General features: G+C 41.6%; 1 protein-coding gene across 3 annotated transcripts in view; it reads right to left on the minus strand.

Annotated features, from left to right (window-relative positions):
• FAM184B (family with sequence similarity 184 member B) overlaps window positions 1–20,058 on the minus strand; it is a 99,998-nt gene extending 79,940 nt beyond the window's left edge. For all 3 annotated transcript variants that reach the window (XM_054031185.1, XM_054031184.1, XM_054031183.1), the window contains exon 1: window positions 19,871–20,058. In XM_054031185.1, the coding sequence (XP_053887160.1) occupies window positions 19,871–20,005 (135 nt within the window). In that variant the 5' untranslated portion in view covers window positions 20,006–20,058. The remainder of the gene's footprint in view (window positions 1–19,870) is intronic.
• Between the last annotated feature and the right edge of the window lie 7,487 nt (window positions 20,059–27,545).

The raw sequence follows: 27,545 nt of genomic DNA on the forward strand, positions 1-27,545 counted from the left end.
AACTGTACTTCCAGCATTCACAAGTGATTTACACAGCATGTCTAATGTAAAACCAGCTCATTTAAATGTCACAGATAAAAATCTATGAAACATTTGTAGTGTAAACTGCCTGAAAAGAAATGGGAATTGTTTTCAAAGGGACGCTGTTTAGATTAAAGCTTTAATCTAAATTCTGATTTTCTAAATGGCTCCTGCTGTGTAATCAAAGGAAACAATAGGACAGATTTTTTTTCTTTTAATATTGCGTTGCTGGGATGGCTTTATTCTTCAAAATTAAAGATGCACTTCATCTAATTTATGAATTCCCTGTATAACTAGTGATGATCTCAATACAAATATTCAGGAACCTTAAGTAAAGCACTTCCAATTTCTGTATAAATGCACTGTAAACTCTGAGGGAAGGAAAAGAAAAACAACTCCCCTGCTATATATAAGAGAATGAGAGAGAGAACAAGACAGGGTCAACTCCTCTGGTGGTGTTCTGATCTACATCAGCAGAGTGTTGCCTAGCTACTGCCTTGGAGGGAGTGTGATTAGGGAAATATATGCTTGCCCAGAAATTTCCTTTCTTCAATAGCAAGGTCTACAGATCTCTAAGGGATTTCCCTGAGTTTTAAAAATTCCTCCACCAAAAGTCTACTCTTATGTTATGAGAGTGTCAGGGTCTGACTACACCAAGCACAATGCTTTCACATTAATTAAGATGGAACATTCCTCCCTGGGACCTATAGTCTCAACAGGCCACATCTCTGTATTAAAGATGAGGACAGCTGCAACCTACTTATTTTATGTTATGTTCACAGCATATATAGATGTTAGATAAAAACATCAACATTCTTGCTGGAAGACTGCAACATAACACCACTTTATTTCTTAGAATTCAGATGGATAACACACATGAACCCAAAAAACAGAGAGAGAGGAAATAGGCTGCTCCCTAAGGCAGTGAGGTACAACTCACTTCACCTTGCTTTTTTCACTCTTTTCAGACTGCCTGACTGTTAGCTGATGCAGATGACATAGATCATATAGCTTCCCTCAGAGCCTCCTAACCTGCAAGCAGGACCAGAAAATCCTTCACATTTAAAGTAGGGATGCTAATTTTGGTTGGATGTATTCCTGGAGGTTTCATCACATGACATAATCTTTAATTAAAGATTAATCTTTCATTCCTGGAGGCTACCGGACAATCCTAGAGGGCTGACAACCCTAATTTAAAGTGATTGCTTGTCATTTTACACCACTTTCCAATACACCATATTTTATTAATGGCATTTGTCTCCTAAGATGTGGTCAATTTGGCTGGGCAAAGTTTTGGCTAAACAAGGACTAAATGTTCATAATTAACTGTTCATTTAAAGCTGTTAACTATAGAAGAATTCCAGGCTGTTTATCAAATTCCCCAAATCCTACTCTAACAGTATTTAAAATTAGGAAATATTTTTTAAAAAGGAGAATGAGAAGAATATGGTCCTTTGAGGGTTTTGATGATTTATTGAGTTTTCTGGAATACTGTACCGTATTCTGTGATAATTATTTGGAGCCAGATTTTTAATAGGCATTTAGGTATCTTAAGTGGAAGATAGGCACCTAGTGGAATTTTCAAAGTGCCTAGGTGCCTTCCTTTTAAAAATCTGGCCCTTTGTAGCTAAATATTAACACATGGCAATGATTACCCAGTATTGATACTGTGGCAAATCAGTTCTCGCTCTCGCTCTATACTTAGAACTGCTTACTAAGATGCACGAGCTCATATATTTGAAGTATAACAATGGCCTTGCCTCTGGGATGTACACTGCTCAGTAATTGTTAGATAGCTATGGAAAAGGGCTTACATGTCTGTGCAGAGCATGAGAATAATGCCTTGCATTACTCTCCGTTACTACTGAAGAATGGGTAACTACATCTCTATGCTAAAAATTCACCTACAATACAACTACCTTAAAACCGAACTTGAACTGGGATGTCAGAAAAGGAAGTGGAAATAAATATGTTCTAAATTCAAGAAAATTTCAATTTCCGGTATGTTAACTACCCAAAAGAGCTTTGTAAGATTGTGCTGAACTTATTGGATACTGTAACTGCCAGAGGATTTATGGGGCTATTGGAGATTTTAAGTACTTCTGCAGGAATTTCCCCCAAGATCAATAGCTTATGTGAGATGGTTAAAAAGCATTTTAAAAAGATCCCAAGAGAGCAACTGGCAGAGCATTAAGTCTCTGCTCTGCTAGTCTATTTAGTGTAAGAAGAGGACACTGGGGCAAACCTCAAATTTTTACTTTTTCTTCCACTCATTATCAGCAACACATATATTGTCCTGGCAATAGGCACCGACTCCATGGGTGCTCCAGGGCTGGAGCAGCCACGAGGAAAAATTAGCGGCAGCCAAGTTCCCCCCCCCGCCTCCTTCTCCCCACCCTGCCACCAAGCGTGCCGCATCCCAGCTCCTCTCCATCCCTCCCCGCCCCCTAACAGCTGTTTGGTGGGACTTTCCGGGAGGGAGAGAGAGGAGCGGGGACACGGTGCACTCAGGGGAGGAGACGGAGAAGAGGCAGGGCAGGGGTGGGGATTTGGGGAAAGGGGGTGGAATGGGGGTGGGGCAGGGACTTTGGGGAAGGAGTAGAATGAGCATGGGGTGAGGGCAGGGCAGGGGCTAGGGGGTCAAGCACCCACCGGGCAGAGGGGAAGTTGGCACCTATGGCCCTGGCTGGTTCAAATCTAATGGCCTACACCTCAAAGGAAGCAATATAAATGGAGTATTTCATATTTGGGGGATGGAAGAAATTAACTCAAAGGGGACACTTGTGAGAAGTAATCATTGACTCAATGGGAAAGGCATGGCTTTGTTCCTAAGATGCTATACAAACCAGGCTCCAGTCTGCCCTTCAGCAGGCTCTCCTGCACCGGCGTGGAAACTCACGGAGGTCAATGGCCAATGTGGAGCCAGCTGCAGCTGTTGGGCTTTAAAAGGCAGTTCTATGATGTGCTGCAAAAGCCGACACTGCCAACTAACCTGCAAGGTGGGTCCCTTTTCACAGTTACTCATGGATATAAATGCTGCTTCTTGCATTTGTCCAGGGACTATTAGCTGACAATTATGTTTAAAAGAACTGAATAGTGAGCTATAGGCATTGATACACTTCATGGGTTACCTAGGGAGGTGGTGGAATCTCCATCCTTAGACATTTTTAAGGCCCGGCTTGACAAAGCCCTGGCTGGGATGATTTAGTTGGGGTTGGTCCTGCTTTGAGCAGGGGGTTGGACTAGATGACCTCCTGAGGTCTCTTCCAACCCTAATCTTCTATGATTCTGTGATTTCATATAAGTGATAAATTTCCCAGGCAGGGCATGTGAAATGTGACATGCAACTTTCTCTAACAATAATGGGAGTGAGAGAGACAAGATGGGTGAGGTAATATCCTTTATTGGACCAATTTCTGTTGCTGAGAGAGACAAGCTTTTGAGCCACACAACTCTTCTTCAAGTCCTGGGACCTGACATGGCTACAACTACACTCCATACAGTAATGAGAGTTGTCCAATCTTATTCTCCATGCCTGCGAGAGGGACAGAGGGTGCAGCAGGGTAGTGACCTCAGCCCGTGAGGGCCACATCACATGAGCCCAAGGCCCATCACCAAAATCCAAAATAATTTACATCTAGGAAATGTCCATTTTATTCTCTTAACCGCACTGGAAACTAGCCGCGAGTTGTGATGAGTAAGCAACACCACGCCAGTACCTCAGTTAGGTCCCTGTGCATTCCTCCTTAACCCACTGTGGCCTGCAGGTGCTGAGAGGAAGGCAAAAAATTCCCTGGTCCTCTGCCAATTTGCCCCTGGGAGAAAAAATTCCTTCCTGACCTTCTAAACAGGTGATTGGCTAGACTCACAGTATCTGTCAGGCCTATTTCGGATGGATAGAGTGGGATGCTGGAACGGAGCCGAAAGAGGTTCCACATGGCCCTGTGCTGGGTTAAATCCTGAGAGCTGGGGAATGCTGGCCAATCAGCCCACTCTCCCCTAGCTGGCCAAGGGGTGCCAGAGACTCCCATGGAAGGAGCTACCTATTTTCACCTGGCAAGTGCCTCCTTCCCTTGCTACTGGGACTGCCCCCCTTTCACCACTGGCCCCATCAATTTCCACCACGTTGATATGGGTGGATGGCATTTCACATGGAAGGCTAAGCCACTAGAGCAGTTTAGAAATCCAATATAAACAAAAATATTAAGAACCAGCCACAATTCTATCAAGTCTCCTTATCAGTTTAACTGGTAACTCTCACTTCATGACTGTAGATAAATGCAAAACACTTTCTAGATATAAAACTCAAATGTATGTTTATAGGTTTCTTTCATATGTCACTGGAATCAACCAGCTAAGTAACTCACTCACTGTCCAATTGTAGCCACAACCAAGCAAGTGTCTTAAGTTCCAAAGAAAATTTAACGGGAAGGTTTCTCTAGTCTACACTTTTGTAATTGTTTCTGGGATGTTTAGGAGAAATTTAGAAGAGGCAGAGGGAAGAGATAACTTTGAACTGCACTATGTCCATGAGAGCAAAAACATCCAAGGAGTGGGGATATAAAATTTTGATCCCATAAATGAAGACTGGGTATCAAATAGCTTTCTGACTGCTGTTTTCCTACAATTACTGGCTTATGCAATTTATCTTGTTTTGAGAACAAATGTGAGTAGATTTAGCTGTGTCTGGTCTGAAAATAACCAGGAGCAAACACAGGATGCCAATTAAAGGAAAGATTGCTCTGCCTAGAAATGCATCAGCAAACAGATGAGCTAGCTTCTCTTCCACATACTGAGTTATGGTAAAGAGTGTATCCTCAGAGAGTTAATAGGCTGCTCTGTGTTCTGTCTTTTTGGAGACAGCAGACTTAATAATTTCTAGGTGTCCAATGAGAAGGTGTCCCCTTTTGTTATAGGCATTATCGCATACGTGCTCCTCTGTTGGGCCTTAGGTCTGCAAAGCACTTTAACAAATTCTTAGATTTAAGCATGTGAATAGTCCCGTTGACTTAACAGAACTACTCATGTGCTTAAAGTTAACCAGGAGTTTAAATGATCTTTGGGCCCAATCATACAAAGTGCTGACCTTCTGAGGCCTTGTCTTCATTAGGAAAAAAGGTGTGTTCTTAACTTGAATTTGCCAAGTTGAGTTAACTAACGTAGGATACAATCCTAGATAAGACAACACGAGGGTCCCCTGTAGCCTTTAACTTGACCTGCTAACTTGTTTGAAGCCACCAACTACCTTGTCTTCACCATGGTTTTACTTCAAGGCAAGAACACAGCTTTTTTCCTAGTGACGAAACAGCCTGAGAGCTGCTGTGTAGCCTCAACTTCCACCGTAGTCAGAAGGCATTCAGTACCACATATGACCAATCTCTTAGACTATGTGCACATCCAGAAAAATAGGCGTGTTCTTACAGTGAGGTAGCTCACATGTTGTAAGATCCTAGTGTAGACAGGCCAAGTTGTAGTTTTACCTTGATATGCTAACTATCTATTGTAAAAATCCATACGTTCTTCCTGCTGTATAAACAGCCTTAGAGAATGGCAACGTAAGGTCATTATCTAAACCACTATTAAGATACTTATAGTATTTCACTGTCCACCAATCTATACCAGCTATATAGATGCTGTGATGCTCTCCTGGGCACGCAGAGCTAAAAGCCATTGTTACACCTCTCTGCCTCAGCAAGAGAGAGCTTTGCTGGAGCTTAAACTGTGTGACAGTTCCCTGACACACCAGTCTGTCTGCCTTGCCAGCAAACTCCTTGAGACTCTGCCAGTCTAAACCTGCCATTGCAGGTGAGATTCAGTTAACCTCAGTTCCCGAGTTCCCCGAGACATCTCCTGCAGTGTCCAGTCCCTCTCACTGGACACCTAGAAATTATTAAGTCTGCTGTCTCCAAAGAGACAGAACACACAGCAGCCTATTAACTCACTGAGGAGATGCTCTTTGCCAAAATACACAACACTAAGATGGTTTATAGTGAAACAAAGAATAATAAAAAACAGATTAAAGTGATACTAAGGAGAGAGAAACAGAAAATGGTTACAACCCACCCCCAAATAAAACACATTGCTAGTATCCAAGACTTAACTTTAGCAAGCTACAATCTTTGCCTATACAGCTTTCTCATTTATATCGAACAGCAACTCCAGCCCTTCCAGTAGGATGATTCAACACACACAGAATCAGATCGTGCTGCCTCCTCTGCGATGAATAACTAAGGGGTTCTCTCTCCTTTTTAACAGTCCATAAACCTCTGGCAAGTGTTCTTTTGAAGTGTATCCCCAGATAAACGTAGTCTCCCCATCTGTTTGTCTCGTCCTGTTGTCTTATCATCCCCCTGTGGACTTGTGTGTAAATGTAACTTCTATCTCTCACATCACCTTGCTCAATTACATTGGAGATACAGGTAAACCAACATCCCTTTGTCTAAGACAAGCTTTCTTATCAAGTCTGCCTCCAAAATATATTTTAGGAACATATGCCCAGCACACATACATAACTCTTTATGCACCATCCATCCATAACTCACACAATAATATTCATGACCAGCATGTCACCTGTTATGACACTTACTCAATACACTTTTATAGTACAATAATATTGTATGCAATCTATCAGTTCAATTGCTTATTTTGGAAGGGGTTTAGGCCTCCTGTCCTCCCCTTGGGTTATGTAGACCGTCACTATCACAGATAGATAGAAATATTGTGTGCCTTATTTATACCATAGTGTAAAGGAATGCTCAGGACACATAATATAATCCACTGCTGTGCAACCTCTGTTAAAGGATTGCATGAGAATGCAATACCTTAAGAAAGCTAGGCTAAAGGGTGCTGTAGCAACTCCTAACTCAGATACTATTTTTTTTCTGATTGTAATGTCTCAACCCTAGCAGATATAATACTGCTTAAATAAATGGGTGTTGGAGATGTACAATTTAGAAAGTCACTGAAAAATGGTACTTATGTATAGTATCCAAAACTAAAAGCTAGAATGAGAAAAGAGTTACTGAGACTAGAGCCTGTACTTGCCATTTCTTTTCTACATTTAATGGCTCATTTACTTTTAAGCTTTACTACTTTTTATCAATTCTTACATTACAGGCAAAATGAAAGACATTTCAGATAAAAATATTAAATAAGGGGACTTGAAATAGTAGCTTGAATTTGGTCCAAATTTATATTGTAAATCAGCATTTATTTGCCTATTATTAAAAGTTGTCTGCAAACTTAATGCAGTTGGCTAGGACCAATAAAATGCCATGATGGATAAACAGCAGAGTAAAAGAGAGGTTAAAGGCAAAAAAGGCATAATTTTAAAAATTGGAAGTCAAATCCTGCTGAGGGAAATAAAAAGGAACATAAACTCTGGCAAGTCAAATGTAAAAGTATAAGAAGACTGGCCAAGAAAAAATGTGAAGACCAACTAACTAAGGACACAAACACTAACTGCAAAAAAATTATTGTTGTTATTATTATTTTTAAGTACATTAGAAGCGGGAAGCTTGCCAAACAGTCAGAGGGGCAACTGGATAATCAAGATGCTAGAGGAACACTCAAGGAAGACAAGGCCATTGTGGAGAAGCTAAATGAATTCTTTGCATCGGTCTTCACAGCAGAGGATATGGGGGAGATCCCCACATCAGAGACATTCTTTTTAAGTGACAAACCTGAGGAACTGTCCCAGATTGAGGAAGGAGGAGATTTGGGAACAAACTGATAAATTAAACAGTAATAAGTCACCATGACTCGAGGGTATTCATCCAAGAGTTCTGAAGGAGCCCAAACATGAAATTGCAGAATTACTAACTATTCCAGGGGGAATTCTGCACCACTGCACACGTGCAGAATTTATGTTTCCTACAGATTTTTTTCTCTTCGCAAAATAATACATTCTGCTGGAGAGATGCTGCAATTACACCCTTCAATGACCAGATGCTGCTGTGATGCCAGAAAAGAGGATGCTCTACGAGCCCAAGTAGCCAGCCATAGAGAGGGAGAGAACAGAGGTTGCTTTTCTCACAGTGCCAGGGCTGCAGGGCCAGGAGAGAGGGGACAGTATATAGGGGGAAAGACAGAGTGGGGCACACGGGGCTGCTGGGGGGGGTTACATACACTGGGGTTCAGAAGGGCTAGTGGGGGACAGACTGGGGCACGGGCACAGGAGCTAGTGGCATGACAGCATTGAACCAAGGGCTGAATGGGAGTGAGATGCAGGGACACAAGGGCAACAGGGTGGGGAGGTGCAGGGAAAGATGGGGATGGGACAGATGTGCCTGACTGAATGGGAGAGTCCAGGGGTCAGCCAGGAACTCCCTAACAATCTGTTCTCCTCCCCCCCCCCCCGCCAAAAATCTATTCCATACTTCTCCTCCCAACGCCTAACAACCCTCCAGGTTCATTCCCAGCAATTACTTCCCTCTCCCTCAGCTCCTCCTATACCCCTGACTCCGCCAAGCCTTTGCACTGTTTCTGAGGGGTGAGGGAAATAGATTTCTGTATTGCAATTTAAACAAATTATTACTCAGAGTTATGTATTAATATGCCTAGTACAGAATCTATTTGTCAAAAAACTAGGGCTGTTAAGCGATTAAAAAAATGAATCGCAATTAATTGTGCGATTAATCGCACTATTAAACAATAATAGAATATCATTTATTTAAATATTTTTGGGTGTTTTCTACATTTTCAAATATATTGATTTCAATTACAGCACAGAATACAAAGTATACAGTGCTCACTTTATATTTATTTTTGATTACAAGTATTTACACTGTAAAAAAAACCCCAAAAGAAATAGTATTTTTCAATTCACCTAATACAAGTACTGTAGTGCAATCTCTTTATCATGAAAGTTGAACTTACAAATGTAGAATTATATACAAAAAAACCTGCATTCAAAAATAAAACAATGTAAAATTTTAGAGCCTGCCATCCCTTCATGCTTCAACCACCATTCCAGAAGATAGGCATCCATCCTGATACGGGTTCTGCTCGATAACAATCCAAAGCAGTGCGGACCAATGCATGTTCATTTTCATTATCTGAGTCACATGCCACCATCAGAAGGTTGATTTTCTTTTTTGGTGGTTTGGGTTCTGTAGTTTCCATCAGAGTGTTGCTCTTTTAAGACTTCTGAAAGCAAGCTCCACACCTTGTCCCTCTCAGATTTTTGAAGGCACTTCAGATTCTTAAACCTTGGCTCGAGTGCTGTGGTTATCTTTAGGAATCTCACATTGGTACCTTCTTTGTGTTTTGTCAGATCTGCAGTGAAAGTGTTCTTAAAATGAAAAACATGTGCTGGGTCATCATCCGAGACTGCTTTAACAGGAAATATATGGCAGAATGCGAGTAAAACAGAGCAGGGAACATACAATTCTGTCCCAAGGAATTCAGTCACAAATTTAATTAACGCTTATTTTTTTAATGAGCATTATCAGCATGGAAGCATGTCCTCTGGAATGGTGGCCAAAGCATGAAGGGGCATACGAATGTTTAGCATATCTGGCACGTAAATACCTTGCAATGTCGGCTATAAAAGTGCCATGCAAATGCCTGTTCTCACTTTCTGGTGACATTGTAAACAAGAAGCAGGCATTTATCTCCCTTAAATGTAAACAAACTTGTTTGTCTTAGCGATTGCCTGAACAAGAAGTAGGACTGAGTGGACTTTTAGGCTCTGAAGTTTTACATTGTTGTTTGTTTTCAGGGCAGTCATGTAATAAAAAAAAAATCTACATTTGTAAGTTGAACTCTAATGACAAAGGGATTGCACTAAAGTACTTGTATGAAGTTAATTGAAAAATACTATTTCTTTTGTTTATCATTTGTACAGTGCAAATATAATTTGTAAGCAAAAATAATATACACTTTGATTTCAATTACAACAAGCATACAATATATATGAAAATGCAGAAAAACACCCAAAATATTTAATAAATTTCAATTGGTATTCTATTATTTAACAGTGCAATTAAGAATGGGGCAGCTATCTCCTATGTAAATCCAGCATGGTAGAATCAAAACAATGAAAACCCCATTTACAAATGCGGGGATGAGAAGCCCACAGGAAGAGAAGAACCGTATGAGGTCAGCTTCCTGGTGGACTCAGAAAGCTGAGGGCTTCCTGCCTTCTGAAGTAAGGTCATTGAACTTTGGGAGATATAAGCAAGGATAGAAGCCATCTTTGGCATCCATCATGGACAGACAAGAGACCAGTACTCTTGCCCTCTGAGAAAAATGGGTCCTTCAACCAAGGGCAGGGGGAGATGTCGAAGTCTCTGGCAACTGAATATAGGTGAGGAACCTGCTTAGGGAAGACCTTTCACCTAGAAAAACAAGGGAAGCCAGCACTTTGTACTATTCTGGAAGATCCTGACTGAGGGAAAGCCAGCCGTGGCTGGGAAGAAAAATGACTGAGAGAAACCATCTTGAACAACGTGTGTGTCTTGCTAGATTAAGTTTTAGACTTTTAGATGCACTTTCACTTTTATTTGCTTGTAACCCTTCCTAATTTTATTGCTCTTACTTAGCATCACTTAATCTATGTCCTAATGTTAATACATTTGTTTTATTTTATTATAAACCAAATCAGTGTGATGTTTATAGGGAGGAGTGTATTCATACTAGTTAAGTTAATAAGCTGTGATATGTCTGGGTGTCTTTAAAGGAACGAACAAAACATATTATTTCTCTGAACGGTCCAGGAGAGGGATGGACATTGCAGAGCACATGGTTTTGGAAACATTTGGGACTGGGAATGTGTTGGAGTCACCCTGCAAGTAGTAACCAAAGCAGATGGAAGACAGAGTGAGCTGTTGGGGTCAGAGCTGCTGAACCAGGGCTGTCTAGCACACAGATGCTCAGGGTATGACCTGCATGCTGGTATAGAGCAGTCCATGTTGGGAGCTACAGCAGCAGAGCACTGTGAGGCACCCAGGATTACAGGGGAAGTGGTGACACAACGCCTCACTGGTCTGAACTGCACCCCAGAATACGACACTTACATATTTAGGAACCTAAGTGGCTGATTTTTAGTGGGACCAAGGATTCCTAGCTCCCTTGCCTCTTACATTAATGGAGATATCCTAGAACTGGAAGGGACCTTGAAAGGTCATCAAGTCCAGCCCCCTGCCTTCACTAGCAGGACCAAGTACTGATTTTGCCCCAGATCCATAAGTGGCCCCCTCAAGGATTGAACTCACAAGCCTGGGTTTCGGAGGCCAATGCTCAAACCACTGAGCTATCCCTCCCTACATTCTTGGTTCCCATTGAGATGGGAGGGTGCCTTAGGCATCTAAGTTTGGAAAGTCTAGCCTGAGTCTTTAATGCTCGCAAAAGGCTTTGAGATCCTTTAAGATGCCTTGAAAGGGATTAACTTTTCCTGTCTATGTGGTGATCAGTGTCAATACTGTATGCCCATGAGAAAAAAAAATCATAGCTCTAAAAATATAATCCTTGTTTAGATGTAGTCTCACACTGCCTCATTTCTGTAGAATATTGAACCCTTCTATGGAGTGCTGAGATCAATAATTATACCTGCCTTACATTTTACCAGGAAGCTAGAACTTAGATGGCTAACACATAGGCTACACCTAAAACTTAGGTCGACCTAGCTACATTGCTCAGAGCCATGAAAAACTTCATAACCTGTGCAATGTAGTTAAGTCGACCTAACCCCCACTGTAGATGCATCTAGGTCAACAGAAGAATTCATCTGTTGGCCTACCTATCCCACCTCTCGAGGGGTGGATTTACAGCAGAATACAGCAGGGGTTCTCAAACTGGGGGTCGTGACCCTTCAGGTGGTCGCAAGGTGGTTACAAGAGGGTCGCAAGCTGTCTCTTCGGCGGGGCTGACATTCACAAGCCCCTATTAAATTAAATTAACCCCCCCATTTTTAATTTATAGAGGTGGCACAGTCAGAGGCTTGCTGTGTGAAAGGGGTCACCAATACAAAAAGTTTGAAAACCACTGTACTACAGTGATAGGAAAAAACTAGGGCTGTCGATTCATTGCAGGTAACTCATATGATTAACTCAAAAATTAATTGCAATTAAAAAAATTAATTGCAGTTTTAATCACACTATTAAACAATAGAATACCAAATGACATTTATTAAATATTTCTGGATATATTTCTACATTTTCAAATATTTTTATTTCAAGTACAACACAGAATACAAAGTGTACAGTGATCACTTTATATTGTTATTTTTATTACAAATATTTGCACTGTAAAAATGATAAACAAAAGAAATAGTATTTCTCAATTCACCTCATACAAGTACTATAGTGCGATATCTTTATCGTGAAAGGTGCAATTTACAGATTTTTTTTAGTTACATAACTGCACTCAAAAACAACACAATGTAAAACTTTAGAGCTTACAAGTCCACTCAGTCCTACTTCTTGTTCAGCCAATTGCTCAGACAAACAAGTTTGTTTACATTGCAGGAGATAATGCTGCCCGCTTCTTATTTACAATGTCACCAGAAAGTGAGAACAAGTGTTCGCATGGCACTTTTGTAGCTGACATTGCAAGGTATTTATGTGCCAGATATGCTAAACATTCATATGCTTCTTCATGCTTCAGCCACCATTCCAGAGAACATGCTTCAATGCTGATGATGCTCGTTAAAAAAAATGTGTTAATTAAATTTGTGACAAAACTCCTTGGGGGAGAATTGTATATCTCCTGCTCTGTTTTACCCACATTCTGCCATATATTTCATGTTATAGCAGTCTCGTATGATGACCCAGCACAAGTTCATTTTAAGAACACTTTCACTGCAGATTTGACAAAATGGAAAGAAGGTACCAATGTGAGATTTCCAAAGATAGCTACAGCACTCGAGCCAAGGTATAAGAATCTGAAGTGCCTTCCAAAATCTGAAAGGGAGAAGCTGTGGAGCACGCTGTCAGTAGTCTTAAAAGATCAACACTCTGATGCAGAAACTACAGAACCCAAACCACCAAAAATGAAAATCAACTTTCTGCTGGTGGCATCTGACTCAGATAATGAAAATGAACATGCATCAGTCTGCCCTGCTCTGGATCGTTATCAAGCAGAACCCGTCATCAGTATGGACACATGCCCTCTGGAAAGATGGTTGAAGCATGAAGGGACATATGAATCTTTAGCACACTTGGCACATAAATATCTTGTGACACCGGCTACAACAGTGCCATGTGAATGTCTGTTCTTACTTTCAGGTGACATTATAAACACGAAGCAGGCAGTGTTATCTCTTGCAAATGTAAACAAACTTGTTTGTGTGAGTGATTAGCTGAATAAGAAATAGGACTGAGTGGACTTGTAGGCTCTAACATTTTACATTGTTTTATTTTTGAATGCAGGTTTTTTTGTACATAATTCTACATTTGTAAGTTCAACTTTCATGATAAAGAGATTACACTACAGTACATGTATTAGGTGAATTGAAAGATACAATTTCTTTTGTTTTTTTACAGTGCAAGTATTCGTAATAGAAATAAATATAAAGTGAGCACTGTACACTTTGTATTTTGTGTTGTAGTTGAAATCAATATATTTGAAAATGTAGAAAACATCCAAAATATTTAAATAAATGGTATTCTATTATTGTTTAACAGTGCGATTAATTGCGATTAATTTTTTTAATCACGTGATTAATTGCTATTAATATTTTGAATTGCTTGACAGCCCTAAAAGACCCCTTCCAATTGCTGTAGGTGTCTACAGTACAGAGCTACAGCAGCATAGCTTCATCGCTGCCATAGGTGGCCGGTATAATAGACCACGGGAGGCTAAACTTCTCCTGGCGCAGTCATTGCCTCCGGACGCTGGGTTGCGGGTTTTTGCGGTTTGCACGGGCTAGGAGTGGGCTTCTGCCGGAGGAAATTTTTGCTTATTATTATGCACCATGCAGGTTCCTGGGCGGCTGAGAAGGCAGTATCTTCTCCTCAGCTTCCTGGGTTTCCTGTTGGGTAGCTCAGGGTCTCGGGTGGGGAGACACGGCGCAATGTATTTCCCATTCGGCAGCTGGGGCTGGCCCGGAGCTCCTCCGGCTGTGGGCAGGAGGTGTGGGTGGGAGCTCGGGACTCCAGCTGCTGGGCTGGGTGGCATTCGGGGCTCTGGCAGGCAGAGGGATGGGGCCTCAGATGGAAGGGGCGGAGCCAGAGGGCTAGCCTCCCCTAAGGAGGAGTCCAACCACTGCCCATGGATTCACTGCAGCTGTGTCACTAATACTTGTAGTACAGACACACCCTAAGACTCCTTTTTTAACTGATGTAGGATGCCAATGAAGCGAGTGCTTAAGCAAAGTAAGGCCCCCATTCAGAAAGGCACTTAAGCATGTCCTTACATTTAAGCATGTGACTAGTAGTCCCACTGATTTCAACACACATAACATTCCCCTAAGCCAATTTTCTCTACTGACTAACACAGTCCATGTAACTGAACAGCCAAACAAAAAACAATGTACATGTTGCACAGATGGCTAACAATCACTAGACACACAAGGTCAGATGGATCCCTGGGGGAAATGAGTTCCAGAGGGGCAAACAACCCCAACTGAGAATATTCTGCCATCAGCCTCCAGGAGTTCAACCCTGGGAAAATAGAGCAGAAGGATGAAAAGACCGTGTTGTGGTTAAAGCACTGGGCTGGCACTCACCTCACTAATGGCTTTTTACTTACCTGATAATATCATTACATATTTTAGTAGGATATCTTATGCATGCCAGGCTCTGCTCAAGAGACTAAAATCTGGAATAGACTGAGACCCACTGGTATGGCTGCAAGGAGAAGTTTGCATATAATGAATATCTGTAGAATGTCTAGTTCTTGCCAGCCATGTCAGAATCTCCTTTTAAATAAAAGTTGATCCATTTTCCTCATTGCTGTTCTCTGAAAGCTCATTTGTATTTCTCAAGTGTCTTAAATAAAAGGGACAATCCTGAGAAGTGCTGAGCACCTGCAACGCCTCTTGTAGTCAATTGCAGTTAATTACAGAGCTGTGAGTACTCCGTACTTCTCAGGATTGGGCCCAAAGTTTTTAATTAAAATTGCCATTTCATTCTAAGTTGAATGTTATTGTGATACAGAACAGAAATACAAAGAGTTGGCAAGCACAATACAGACAGTAAGTCAGGGCTGTAGTATTATTCTCACTAGGTTGGGTCCAATACAGAAAGCTAAGTTTAATTACTAATACATAGTTGACCAAATTCCGCACTCAGCTCCAGACATGAAAGTCCACTGATTTTAAATCCCTATTGATTTGAATCCATTGGGGTTGCATAGGTATGTATCTGAGAGCAGAAGTGGTCTTTGTATCAGTCAAGCACAACTACAACTGTGTTAAATTTGGCAGTTTCCATTTTACAACATGGACTTCGTGAGTTCACATGCCCAGTGTTTTGTTTTCAGAACTCAAACTCAAAGAAAAAAATCAGCTGAAACTGCTAATTTTATCTTGTTTTAGGTTACCGAGTTTCCACCAACCCCACAGATCTCCCCAGGTCCCAAGGTCCACTTGAAACTTGGATGTAGTTTGCCGCAAGGTTTGTGATTTTGGCAAACTGGGCTCAAATTTCAGGTTTGCATGGATTTCATTATGAAAGTTTTATACAGACTTAATAAAAATCCATTGAGCAAGTGTTTGTTTTTCTACCTTCCCTTTCTAGGACACAAATCTGAGGCATCCAAACACCCACTAGGAATACTTTACACAAATATCGGTGTACATACATAGTATTGCCAACACCAAGGATTCTTAGGTCCCGAGTCAAACTCCCCCAAAATATTGAGTTTTAGCAAAAACAATCTCATGATTTTAAAAACAACCAACCAAAATTTTTGAAACTTTAGGGTTCATGTTTTTAAGCTTCGCTCTGGAACCAATACAACTAGAAACTTAATTTTAATTAAAAAAAAAAAATAATAGAGATTCTCACATGATCCAGGAGCTGGAACAACATCAGATACGCCAAAAAAATATGAGAATTGGTATCAATGTGAGGTTTGCCACCCTGTCAGTGTTGTATTAACAAAGAGACTTCTTCACATCATAGGCATATATCAAGCATAGGAAGCTGGAGGTCCAGCTAAACTCTCAAGTAGTGAGAAAGTACTTGTGGTTACTGGTTGTTTAAAATTTGATGGGACTGATGTATTGAAAACAATGATTTTTTTTTTTTGTGAGAAGCAAATCAATCTACAGCTTTCTGTACCAAGATATGAATATATTTTCTACAGTGAAGCTCTATTTAGTCACTTGCTCCGTTCATGCCATAAGCAGGGCTGGCTTGTGAACTCTTTGGATTCTGGTACTTCAAACTCATACAACTCTATTATGCAGTATTTAAAATGAAATTAGTCATCTTCCCACAGCCAAACTGATGTTCTCTTACATTACTTACAGATAGTTATTAATAACCGCTGCTAATACTATCTGACATTTATATTGCACCTTTCATCCCAAAGGCTTTTCTATGCTTTACAAGCTACGTACATACTGGCAACCTCAGCCCCTTCCATGCAAAAATGCACTTGGCTGAAAGTAGAAAAGCTATGCCATCATCTCCCTCCTTGTGAGCAGAATTAGCAGTGATACTATTTGTAGACAGGCGGGTCTAGGGCCTCCCCACAAGATTAAAGGCCCATCCCCTCAACTAAGGGGGAGATGAACCACTAGGCCCAGTCCACAAGTTAATACCGGTATGTGGGACAATGAAAGAAAAAAACAGAAACTGGAGTGAGGTACAAGGTTAAAAATGAGGGAGCCTGAAGGGGACACTGAGCAGAGAACCCTAGACCATGTCCACTGCTCCTCAAAGGTGTCTCAGGCATCAGTGGACACTGCCTAGAGGAAATCTGCCTGGAGACATGATTGGATGAGGGACTGGAAATAATCCCTAAAGTCAGAGAAACCCCCTCTCTAGCTTCCTCCTCCTCATGTGATAGATGGCCATTTTTGCCAGTGCCAGGAAGATGTTGGCGAAGAGGTCCTGAGACTTTGTGGGGCCATGGATGGGGTGCACATGAATCAGGAGATGTGAGAAAATGTTCAGCCAGAACCTCTTAGGTTATGGAAGAGCTGGAAGTGGGGCTGCAACCCCAATACACCCCCTCCCCATCACTGAAATACTGACACCCCTGGGGTGGAAGGTGGCAGCTCTTTAACCACATATAGCAACATTATACATTAGTTTCAGGTTAGAGGTGGAGATGAATACTATATCCAGTTGAAATTGAAAGGAGGAATTTACCGTAATGTAATTTTCCACACTGGAATTTGGCCAGGAGAAGAGGACCAGTCAAAGGGGCATCTTTTTACTTGCTAGGCCAAAATCTGACCTACTTAGACAGATTTTCCAAACAGAAGCCAACATTTTCAGCTGGCCTCACTCTGGGCTCTGAATTGCATGTGAGATGTTGCCTGCTGAAATTCTGAGGCCACTTTTTGAAAAATTGGACCTTTTATGAAGCCTTCTAGGGTTTTGTTGTGTTTATTTAATTTAACATTGCTGTGTCAAGAATTTAAAAAACAAAATGGCAAGAGACTTCAGCCCAATCCCTGCCATAATCTTTGCATAGGTATAGCCTTAATAAGTATCTCATTGCAATAAAAAAAAGTGCATAAGGGCCACATCCTATAATTGTATGAATTTACTCTTCAGATGTATTTTTATGAGCTTTAGGGATAAATCATCTCAGTTTTAGATGATGTAGCAGTATCCAGAGGATGAATCCCATCAAAGGCAAAGAAATCATCCCAACCTTCCCATGAATGCAGTGGTGGAATTCTAACAAAGAGCTCTGAAAAGCCTCACATATCACTGGCTAAGAACTTCAGTGGCAGGAAGGAATTTGCACTCAGGTGAATTTTTACCCACAATGAATCAGAAAAGAACCAGATTTATTTTTCCTAATCCAGAGAGAAACTTTACAAAATACCGTTGCTGTATTTTGGGACAGAATAAAAGATTTTCTCTCAACATTTATTTGGAATTAAAGATGCTTTAAAGCAAAATTTTCATATGACTTAAATGCTTGTGGAAGGCATTGTGCTGAAAGCCTTAGAGAATGAAAACCTCTTTTTATCCACAGAGAGTTTCAACAGTATGTTTCGCCACTCTGCTGAACAAATATGCCTCAGGTCTGATCTGGCAGGATCATCTGAAAGGTTGAGTTGGTGATCCTATGAACTCCTGGTGCTGTAAACAATCAAGTCTCACTTTTTAAAAATAAAACTATGTAATAACCTTACTATTGTTTTTCAAATTGAAAAAATGAAAAGAACTTGAAAATTAGCTTTTGAATGTGATCCTTATGGATCAACTACTTCAGTACACCCTGTGGGGTGTGCCATGGAACAGAAACTAGAGTAAGTGTAAGAGGTTGCTGCTATTCTGAGTCTTCAGCCAAAGATAAAGTGGACCAATGATGGTGGCTGAACTAGTAGGTAGAAAATGAGGAGCCATTTAAATTAATCTTCCAGTCACCTTTTGTGCATGCGTAGTTGTGGGGCAAAGGAGCAGCAATGTCAGGGATAAATAAAAAATGAACATGATTAAACAAGTCATAACCTTACACACTGATTATTTCTAGGTACTTATATGGGCCTCATCCCTGTTGTGTCTGAGAACCTCCTAAGTAATGAAATGCTACAGATATGTGGACAAGTTTACTATAGGATCAAAATGTGCATTCATGTGCAAAAATGTGCATTCATGTGTGTATATAAAATAAGTAGAAATAACCATTACTATACACATGCACAAACACAAAACACTTGTGTATATCTGTGTGGACGGCATACATACAACACACACTCCATATTTGTCATTATTTAGGGATGACTGAAGAAGTCACCGGTAGCAAAATACAGTATCCCTGCCCAGTGAACATTTATATTTTAATGATTTCCTACTGTTTTATGTTCATACCGTATTTGTGGCAATTTAAACCGAAGTTAGTACTTTTTAATTAATAATGAAGGGAGTGGAGGTTATTAGATAGATTAATGGACCATATGCAGTCATGTTTCCATGGATTGTGTTGAGTTTGCATAATATGTAGAAATAGAGCACATAAACCTGGGCTGGAAGTAGTTTTTTTTTTTCTCTTTCATTGACACAATGCAGAGTACAAATAGCTTGAAGGACAGTTACTACTGCTACAGGGTTTGGGGCTTTTTAAAAACTTTTACATGCTGTAGGAAGTAGCCAGGTTAAACCACTGTGTAACTCAGGATTAACTGACAGGCTCTACTGTAAGCGCCCAGTGAGGTAGTTTAGTGACTTTAGTCCACTCTGACTCCCAGTACCTATCCTTTGCTAAGGTAATTGAATCTATTTTTATTGTCGCAAACATACCTGATACATGTAGCTATGCACCATATGCTATAAGCTGTATTGCATTCCACACAGCAAAGTTATTAGACTTGTAGGCAGTATTACTTCAGAACCAGTAAAAGGCAAACAAACTCTGATCTTTAAAGACTTAAGATAAAAGCCGGATAATATCCTCCAGTCTACCCGACGTAACTTCAGAGAGTTACAGCTCTCTCCTCGTTGTTATAATTAGGGCATGCTGTGCGCCGCGACTTGAACGTTAGCCGCAGAGGCAACAAGCAATCTAGTGAGGTTGATTTCTAGCACCCCGAGGGAAAGCGTTTTGAAATGAAGTTTCTGCACATAGATCCCCCAGGTATTGCCTTATGAGATAAGCTAAACATCCTTCCTCTCTCTTTTTTTTTGGAGGGGGGAGGGGGTCATCACGAGAGGAAATTTCCAAGCAGCCACCCCCGACCCCCTCGCCCGAAAGGCGCTGAATGAACAGCAAGATTTACCTTGGTGAGCTGGGCAATCTTCTTGCACATTTTTAGGTGGAGTTCCTGGTTGCATTCCTCTGTCGAGATGCAGTGAGCGGCTTTAGCTTCATTGCAAGTCCCGGGCTGATGAATCTTGTTTATGCCAGAGGCCATCAGACATGAAATATTTTAATCTCTCTGTAAAACCAGATGTAGGGGTGTGTGTGTGTTTGCTCTAAGTACTGTACTGCAATTCTGGCACTACCAATCCTCCCCCCTCCCACCCCCCCGTGTGTTGCGCACACACAGTCCAGTAGCACTAGAGGAACTTCAGCCCCTAAACAGGGCAGCCAGAGCAGCTGCCCCCCTCCTGTCTATGCAGATGTCCCGGTGCTTCAGCAGAACACCCAAGCGAGGAGCAGGCAGACAACATGTGCTCCTCCTGCTCGGGTTTTTTTTTTTTTTTTTTTATGATTCTTTCTCTCCAAATGGTTGAGCTTCCGCCACGAGAAGATGCCAATGGCTGGATGCTACAAATTCCCCAGAGGAGACGCTGAGCCAGCCTTACAGCCAGCAACACAGGCGTTGCTGGAGATAGATTACAGAGGCGGTCTGCAGACTTGCTTGGGGATGGCAGGGGGCACGGGCGAGTGCCTTTGGCACCTTGTTGAAGGCTCTGTTGTTTTACGGTTCATCTCCATGGAGCATCAGCAAAGCGAAGTACTTAGCGAATCTTGTCAGTTTCCCTTTGCACCTCCACTCCCACGTGGACTGGAGCAGCCCCTTCCAGCCAGGGAGCATGTAGGGAGAAAGTTGAGCAAGTTTGGGTGGGAAGGACCCTGGCAATCGCTCTGCTTATTACGCAGAATTGATCAGTTTTCCTTTGGTGCATCAAGTGTAGAAACTCTCTACACACTGGAGGCTGCGGGGAGGCACAGTTCCTAGGTTCCAGGTCCTTTTCTCTCCATCTGCAACCCTGGCTCCCGTGCAGGGCGTTTAGGCTTCAGAGTCTAAAGGAGACTGCAGAAGAGGCATGGGAAAGAGGGGTGTGAAAGAAACACAAAGTGGCACAAAAGGTTAACTATGCTAGGAAGGGGAAATGATTGAGAAGGGGGAGAGGAGGAAAGGGCCGGTAAGGAGTGAAGATAAGGTAAGGGGATAATGCTACAAAAGCAACGGGAAGTATTGTAAAAAAGGAGGTGGGGAGAGGGAAGGAAGAAGAAAAATCGGGAGAAGTCAGAAGAAACGCAAGGAGAAGGAAAGAGAGAAGGATGAAAAGGCAAACAGGGAAAGACACTCCAGACCCCAGGCTTTAGAGAGAGCATCCTCTGAACTTCAGCCAGTGCAAAAGATTCCAAAGTCCCTGGTAGTCAGGGACTCCTGCATCTCCCAGGTGGCTGTGCCTGCCTTCAGGGGATGCTGTGCTGCTCCTTCTCCCTGCAAGAGTCTCAACCTCTTCACTCCCCCAGAGACTAGGGGGGAGACACCAGGAGCCGCAGTTAGTGGGTGGTGGGGAAGGGGAGACCTCGCCCAGGGGGATTAGAAGTTAGTGGGTGGAGTGTGAGTGAAGAGTAGAAGAAAAGGCAGCCCCCGGTAAGTGAAAAAGCAGGGAGAAGACAGAGATCCCTGGGAGCATAGGTGGTGAGTTATATGGGCAAGTGCTCTACCAATATTTAAGAACGTTAAATATGCATATGACTTTTTTTCCCCACACATTTATTTTATAAATAAATTTCAACTAAACAAAGTTCAACATTTATTCTGTTACACTTCAAAATAACAATAGTATTGTTTCTTAATATTAGGCATACTGATGTTGGTTGTTGCAAGAAGCCTAATCTTCAGTGTATTAGAAAAATCATTGCTCAAGTTTCTAACTGGAAAAATGTTAGCCCATCCTTTTTGTTAGAAGTGATCTTCCTTTTGCTTCAATAGTGTAGGACTGAGCACATATTGTGTAATCAGGCATTCAGCTCAAATAAAAATCAGTCATTCTTGTTAAACTTGTATATATAGTACATCTGTAACAGTACTAAGGTTGCCAACCCTCTAGGATTGTCCTGTAGTCTCCAGAAATTAAAGATTAATCTTTAATTAAAGATAATGTCATGTGATGAAACCTTCAGGAATTCATCCAACCAAAGTTGGCAACCCTAACGAGTACATATTTTGTTTTCTCCATATAGGTTCTGATCCAAATTTCACGGAAGTCAACAGGAGTCTTTCCATTGACTTAGGTGGACTTTGGATTGGGCCTCATCACTGTTGTGTCTGAGTACCTCCTGGCTACTTCTAGGGGAGGGAGGGCATCAAAATATGGCCTCCCCTTCCAAAACATTTTTGAAATGTTTTTTCCTCAGAACAAAACCTGCATGCAGAATAAGTAAACCTATCTAGTTCTCATCTGGAATTCTTGTACAACAGTAACACAGCAGAGACAAGCTGTTCTGCTAACATAACAGCACTTGGTCATATTGCCCATTTATTCTATATGAGTGACTCAGAGGTCAGAAACACTCCTCCATAACTGGTGAGTCAATAGCAATAAATCTTTCAAAGACACTCTAAATCAATACTATCAGGATTGGCAAACACGGGTAAAATTATTATAAAATACTTGCCATCTTAAACTAGCCAAGTTTTATGGTTCTGGCTAAGAGTTTCATGAGGATTGAAACAGTATTTATTCAGGCTTTTATAACATGTATATCACATATCTATCCCTTCATATTATTCAAACAAATATCAATATAATTAAACTAATTGTTTGATCCATAAGCATCAAGCCCTCCTGCCTGATCTTTCCCATTAGCTCAACGGAGACCTAAATCCAGCAACCCACCTCTGTTCTAAAAACCCACATACAAAGAGCTTCTTCTTTTAGATGTTCTAGGAATAACTGCTAATGAAAGACATGAATGCTTTACACACCTAATTCAACAATTAGGAAAAAGGATATTCACTCCACAACACTTACATTAATGTGTGTGTGTTTATGGTCTTGTATAATTTATGTACTGTGAAGTGTTTTGAGAGTCTTTTAGACAGGACTATAAATACAAAGCCCAATTCTTTCATCAATTTACATGGGTGCCAATCCCATTAAAGTTAGTGGGATTGGTGCTTGTGTAGCTGAGGGCAAAATTGGATTGAAACGCTAGACCAGATTGTTTTACAGTTTTTTTAGTCCAATGCTATTGAAAACCTGAAGAGCAGATAGGCTAGTCACTTTTGTTCTTGAAACATTTTGTTTCATCTTAATTAAATTATCAGTAAAATGGACTGCAAACTCCTCAAATCAGGGACTGTATCTTCCTCTTCTATCCCTGCTGGGATCTTTGGGTGCTACTGCAATCCAAGTAATCATTGTCATATCTGATCTTTATTTAAATTTACTTTGTCACCAAAATACCTTTTTGGAACATAAAAAATTCAGAGGCTAATATTCCCATCCTACAGAAAAGCCCTCTGGAGGGAAAAAGTAATCTGAAAGCTCTGTGAAACTAAGTGAAGTCACCAAGTTTGAGGAACATTTCTCTGGGTAGGGGAAATCTGGACTTGTCAGTAGGGGGCAGGTGATGCAGTCTTCAAATACTGCAGACCCAGCAGAGCTGAGGGGATCAAAGGATCTGAACAGATGGATTCCAGAGTATCAGTAGGGAGAACTGGCCTTGCTGCATGTCTCCCTGACCTGCTCCTCTTGGCAGCATGACTTCCTCAGAAACTGTGCTGCCATTCACTTCACCTGTGCCCTAACCTCTGCTTTCCCCTAAGGATATAACTACCAAGCTTTGCGCAGCTCCATGAGTGACATTTCATGCAAGTTATTTAATTAGCTAATTTACATATTGGCATATAACCATAAACTTCCATTATAACTGTGTGTGATTCAGTTTCAGTGAAAGTTATCAGTTTAAGAGCTCTAGTAAATGAAGTTTGCGGGTTATCTACAGGGTAGTGCTTTGGCAAGCTTGCCATACACTGTTCTGCCTGCCAGCATAGTTCTACCCAAACCACGAGGGGTAACAAAGATAGTTCAGTGTCTCCACAGTCTGCACAATTCTTGGCCTCTCTGCCGAGTCTGCCACTTAGTGCAAACTGTGGTGGTAAATTTGTCATGTGAGAGCTAGAAGTGAGGCCTACCAAACTAATCTCATATAGAGGCCACTGAACATCTATTAGATCGAATAGGAACAACTTCAATCTTTACAGTATTATGCTGGATTCAGACTGGTGACCTACAGATAAGAGGCACCATAGTCCACTAGATACACCCTGACCAGTGATGCAAGTACAGCAGTACAGTATGGTACGCCAAACCAGTAAGATATTTATAGCTGGTACTCTGTACCGGAAAGAGACAGGAGGAGCAGAACATGGGGCCGCTGGGTGGCCCAATTCCAGCAGTTCCTCCAGCGCAGCTATACCAGCTCCACCCCCAGCCCTTCCACACAGCTGCGTCTCCTGTCTGGGGTCTGTACAGCAGCCCCACCGGAAGACAGGGCTGGGGGCGGGGGTGGTGTGGTACAGTCACGCCGGAGGAGCTGCCAGCATGGGGCCACACAGTGGCCCCACATTCTGCACCTTTCCCTGCTGCGGTTCTGCAGAGCCCTGCAGTTCAGAAGTCTCCGGCGCAGCAGGAGGAGGACAGAGCCCCCTCCCCCCACAGGTAACATGGGATGGATCATGGGGAGGGGATGGGAAGAGAGTGGGGGTCCCGGGCTGGGGGTGGGGAGGAGTCACGCGGGGGGTCACGTGGCCCCCCTTTAGCTGGTGCCCACCACTGACCTGACACATCCAGATCTCCAATAAATGCTAACAGAAGAGGGTTTGTTATAGGTACAGTTGGCAATGAGGTCTGTTACTATAGTTTCCTGACACTTCCCATTGCAACTGTTTTCAGTTTTCATAACTGTCGAACTTCAACCATTTGGGCCAATGGGAGCTGCGGGGGCTGTGCCTGGGGACGGGGTGATGCCTGTGGATGGGGAGGCGTGCAGAGCTCCTTGGCCACACCTCTGCATACTACGTAGGAGCCAGAGGGGGGTCGAGCTGGAGGGGGGGGTCATGCCAGCTGCTTGCTGGGAGCCACGTGGAGTGGTGCAAGCCCCCGACCCCGCTTCCCGGTGGGAGCTCAGGGCCGGATTAAATGGTCTGATGGGCCACATGTGGCCTGGAGGCTGGAGTTTGCCCACCCCGGTCTATGTGCTAGATCTAAAGGTTCCAACTCTTCTTAAAGTACTTAAAAGTCAGGAAATACAAGAGATAAGGTTGTCTAATTCAGCCCCCTTGTGAACATGCATTATGATACTGTCTTTAATTACATGATGGCTTCTCAAAGCCCCATCCAGCACTACATCCATGCTTCTATGATCGCATACTGTTTTTTCCAATATAGTTATCAGCATGATTTATTAGCATCTTCATATACACAGCAGAGAGCTCTACTTGAGCTAAAGAACTAACTTGTAGCAGAAGTAGGCTGTTAGCCTCTATGTGGACCAAGGCTTGGATTGACAGCACCTGGGACCCTGTGCCAATGGGTTACAGTACAAATCTGTTAATGAAATATCAGGATTCCTGGGGCATATTTATTCTGAATGACGTAGTGGCTAAGGAGATGAGGCTTCTGGTTGTCCTATTAGAGATCTGAGTTATCTTTCCTAGTAGGAATATAAGACCTAGCAGAAATATTACCATCACTCTGTGGAAGAGGTGAACCTACAACTCAATAGTTCTTCACACAGCACACAGTCCACCTGTGAAACTCCTTGCCTGAGGAGGTTGTGAAGGCTAGGACTATAACAGGGTTTAAAAGAGAACTAGATAAATTCATGGAGGTTAAGTCCATTAATGGCTATTAGCCAGGATGGGTAAGGAATGGTGTCCTTAGCCTCTGTTTGTCAGAGGGTGGAGATGGATGGCAGAAGAGAGATCACTTGATCATTACCTGTTAGGTTCACTCCCTCTGGGACACCTGGCATTGGTCACTGTCGGTAGACAGGATACTGGGCTGGATGGACCTTTGGTCTAACCAAGTATGGACGTTCTTATGTTCTTAATATCCTGGCTCAAAATCCAGTGTGATTTCCCCTAGGTTAGAGAATATTATGTGTAGAAAGACCTCAAACTCACATGTACACTTTTCTTGAGATGCAAGCTAGCATAACAGCGTTGCCAACGTGTGACTATCAAAAATAATTTAGTCCACACTCTAGCTTTGAAAGACCTCTATAGTTTAATTAAAAAACAACCATATCTCTTTTGTGTTACTAGAGCACCAAAAAGCACTGAAAACTGGCAATTTTTTTTGCACACTCCTTTAATGGAAAACGAAGGACAATTTAATTTTTATGGGTAAATATCTAATGGGATAATATTTACACCACTTCATTCCTGAAAGTTCAGGGTGCTCTATTGTTAAGTATATATTCCTAATGCTTTTTAAAGGATCATTATTTTAGTGGTTCCAGTCAATTCCTTAGAAAATGAAGACCCAACAAGTACTAATCTTGTGGAGGATTTGTGTGTAATGATAGATATTTTTGTAAAGTGACTGCTTCCCTAGCACAGTATTGGTTTCATCCAGTATTTTGTTTTTAAAAGTGTTGCTTAAGGTATGAGAAGTAATTATTGCACAGCCACCGTGTATTACTCTAGGATTGCTATTGTTTTCTCCCTAGATTAGCAATGTAGTATCAGGCCAAAACATTAGGCCTGAAAATTTGATAAGAATTTTTGGCTACTCTACTTAAAGAATCAGGTATCTGTTTTTAATACATCATCCAACAACCCATTATGTTGTAGTACAGTGTATAAGGAAAAAAAACCCATATGCCTGTTTTTCTGCCAATATATTAAAGGTCCTTGTGACCCTGGGGCTGTTTCCCTTAGTTCCCAACATGTAGATCACACTCACCATAATCCTTGAACACAGCTGAAAAGATAAAATTGTTTTATTATTTTTGCAGATAAAAAAATGGTATCTTGCCTCAAAAACATTACTTTGACCCAAAACTGAAACAAGACTGACCCCTGGTGGTCATGTTTTATATGTTTGTCTGAATGATTTTCTCATTCTCTTGGAAAGACAGAAGTAAGTGTTACTCTTCTGGGAAGATATTTTGGATATATATTCGATCCTTTTTCTATATACACTGTATCATTGCTAGAGGGGATAAAAAGAGCATTATTTGGGGAAGATTAAGTTTGCAAACCACAACATATTTTGGGTTTCAGTGCAATACTTTTGGGAGTAAGTTAAAAAATACTATTCATTTCCTGATTGAAGTTGACCAATTTGAATGCAATTGTATGATGAAGAGGAGAACATTTGAAACTCAGGCCAGAGTAATTACACAAAATACTATAATTTCTCCTATATGATGGCCTAGAATTTCTCCTTCCTAAATGTGCAACCCTATACATAGCGGTAAGTAGATATTAAAACATCCCCCAAAACTCTGCATGAATGTACAGTAAATTTAAGTTCCTAGTGTTCTCGGTCTCCATGATTACATATCCTTTTCTACAATTTTTGTGACTCTGACTCTTTGCGAACCTTCTCAGATTCTCCACTGTTCTGATATTGTATAGTCATTTATACCTGTGCAAAGTGGGAGGAAAAGATAGATGTTCACCTGCCTGTCTGTCTTCCCTGGAGGGCTCAATCTGGTAGATGTGCTCAGAACCCACATAGTTCCACATAAAAGAG

The sequence above is a fragment of the Malaclemys terrapin genome, chromosome 5 (genome assembly GCF_027887155.1).
Source record: "Malaclemys terrapin pileata isolate rMalTer1 chromosome 5, rMalTer1.hap1, whole genome shotgun sequence".
Lineage (NCBI taxonomy): Eukaryota > Metazoa > Chordata > Testudines > Emydidae > Malaclemys > Malaclemys terrapin.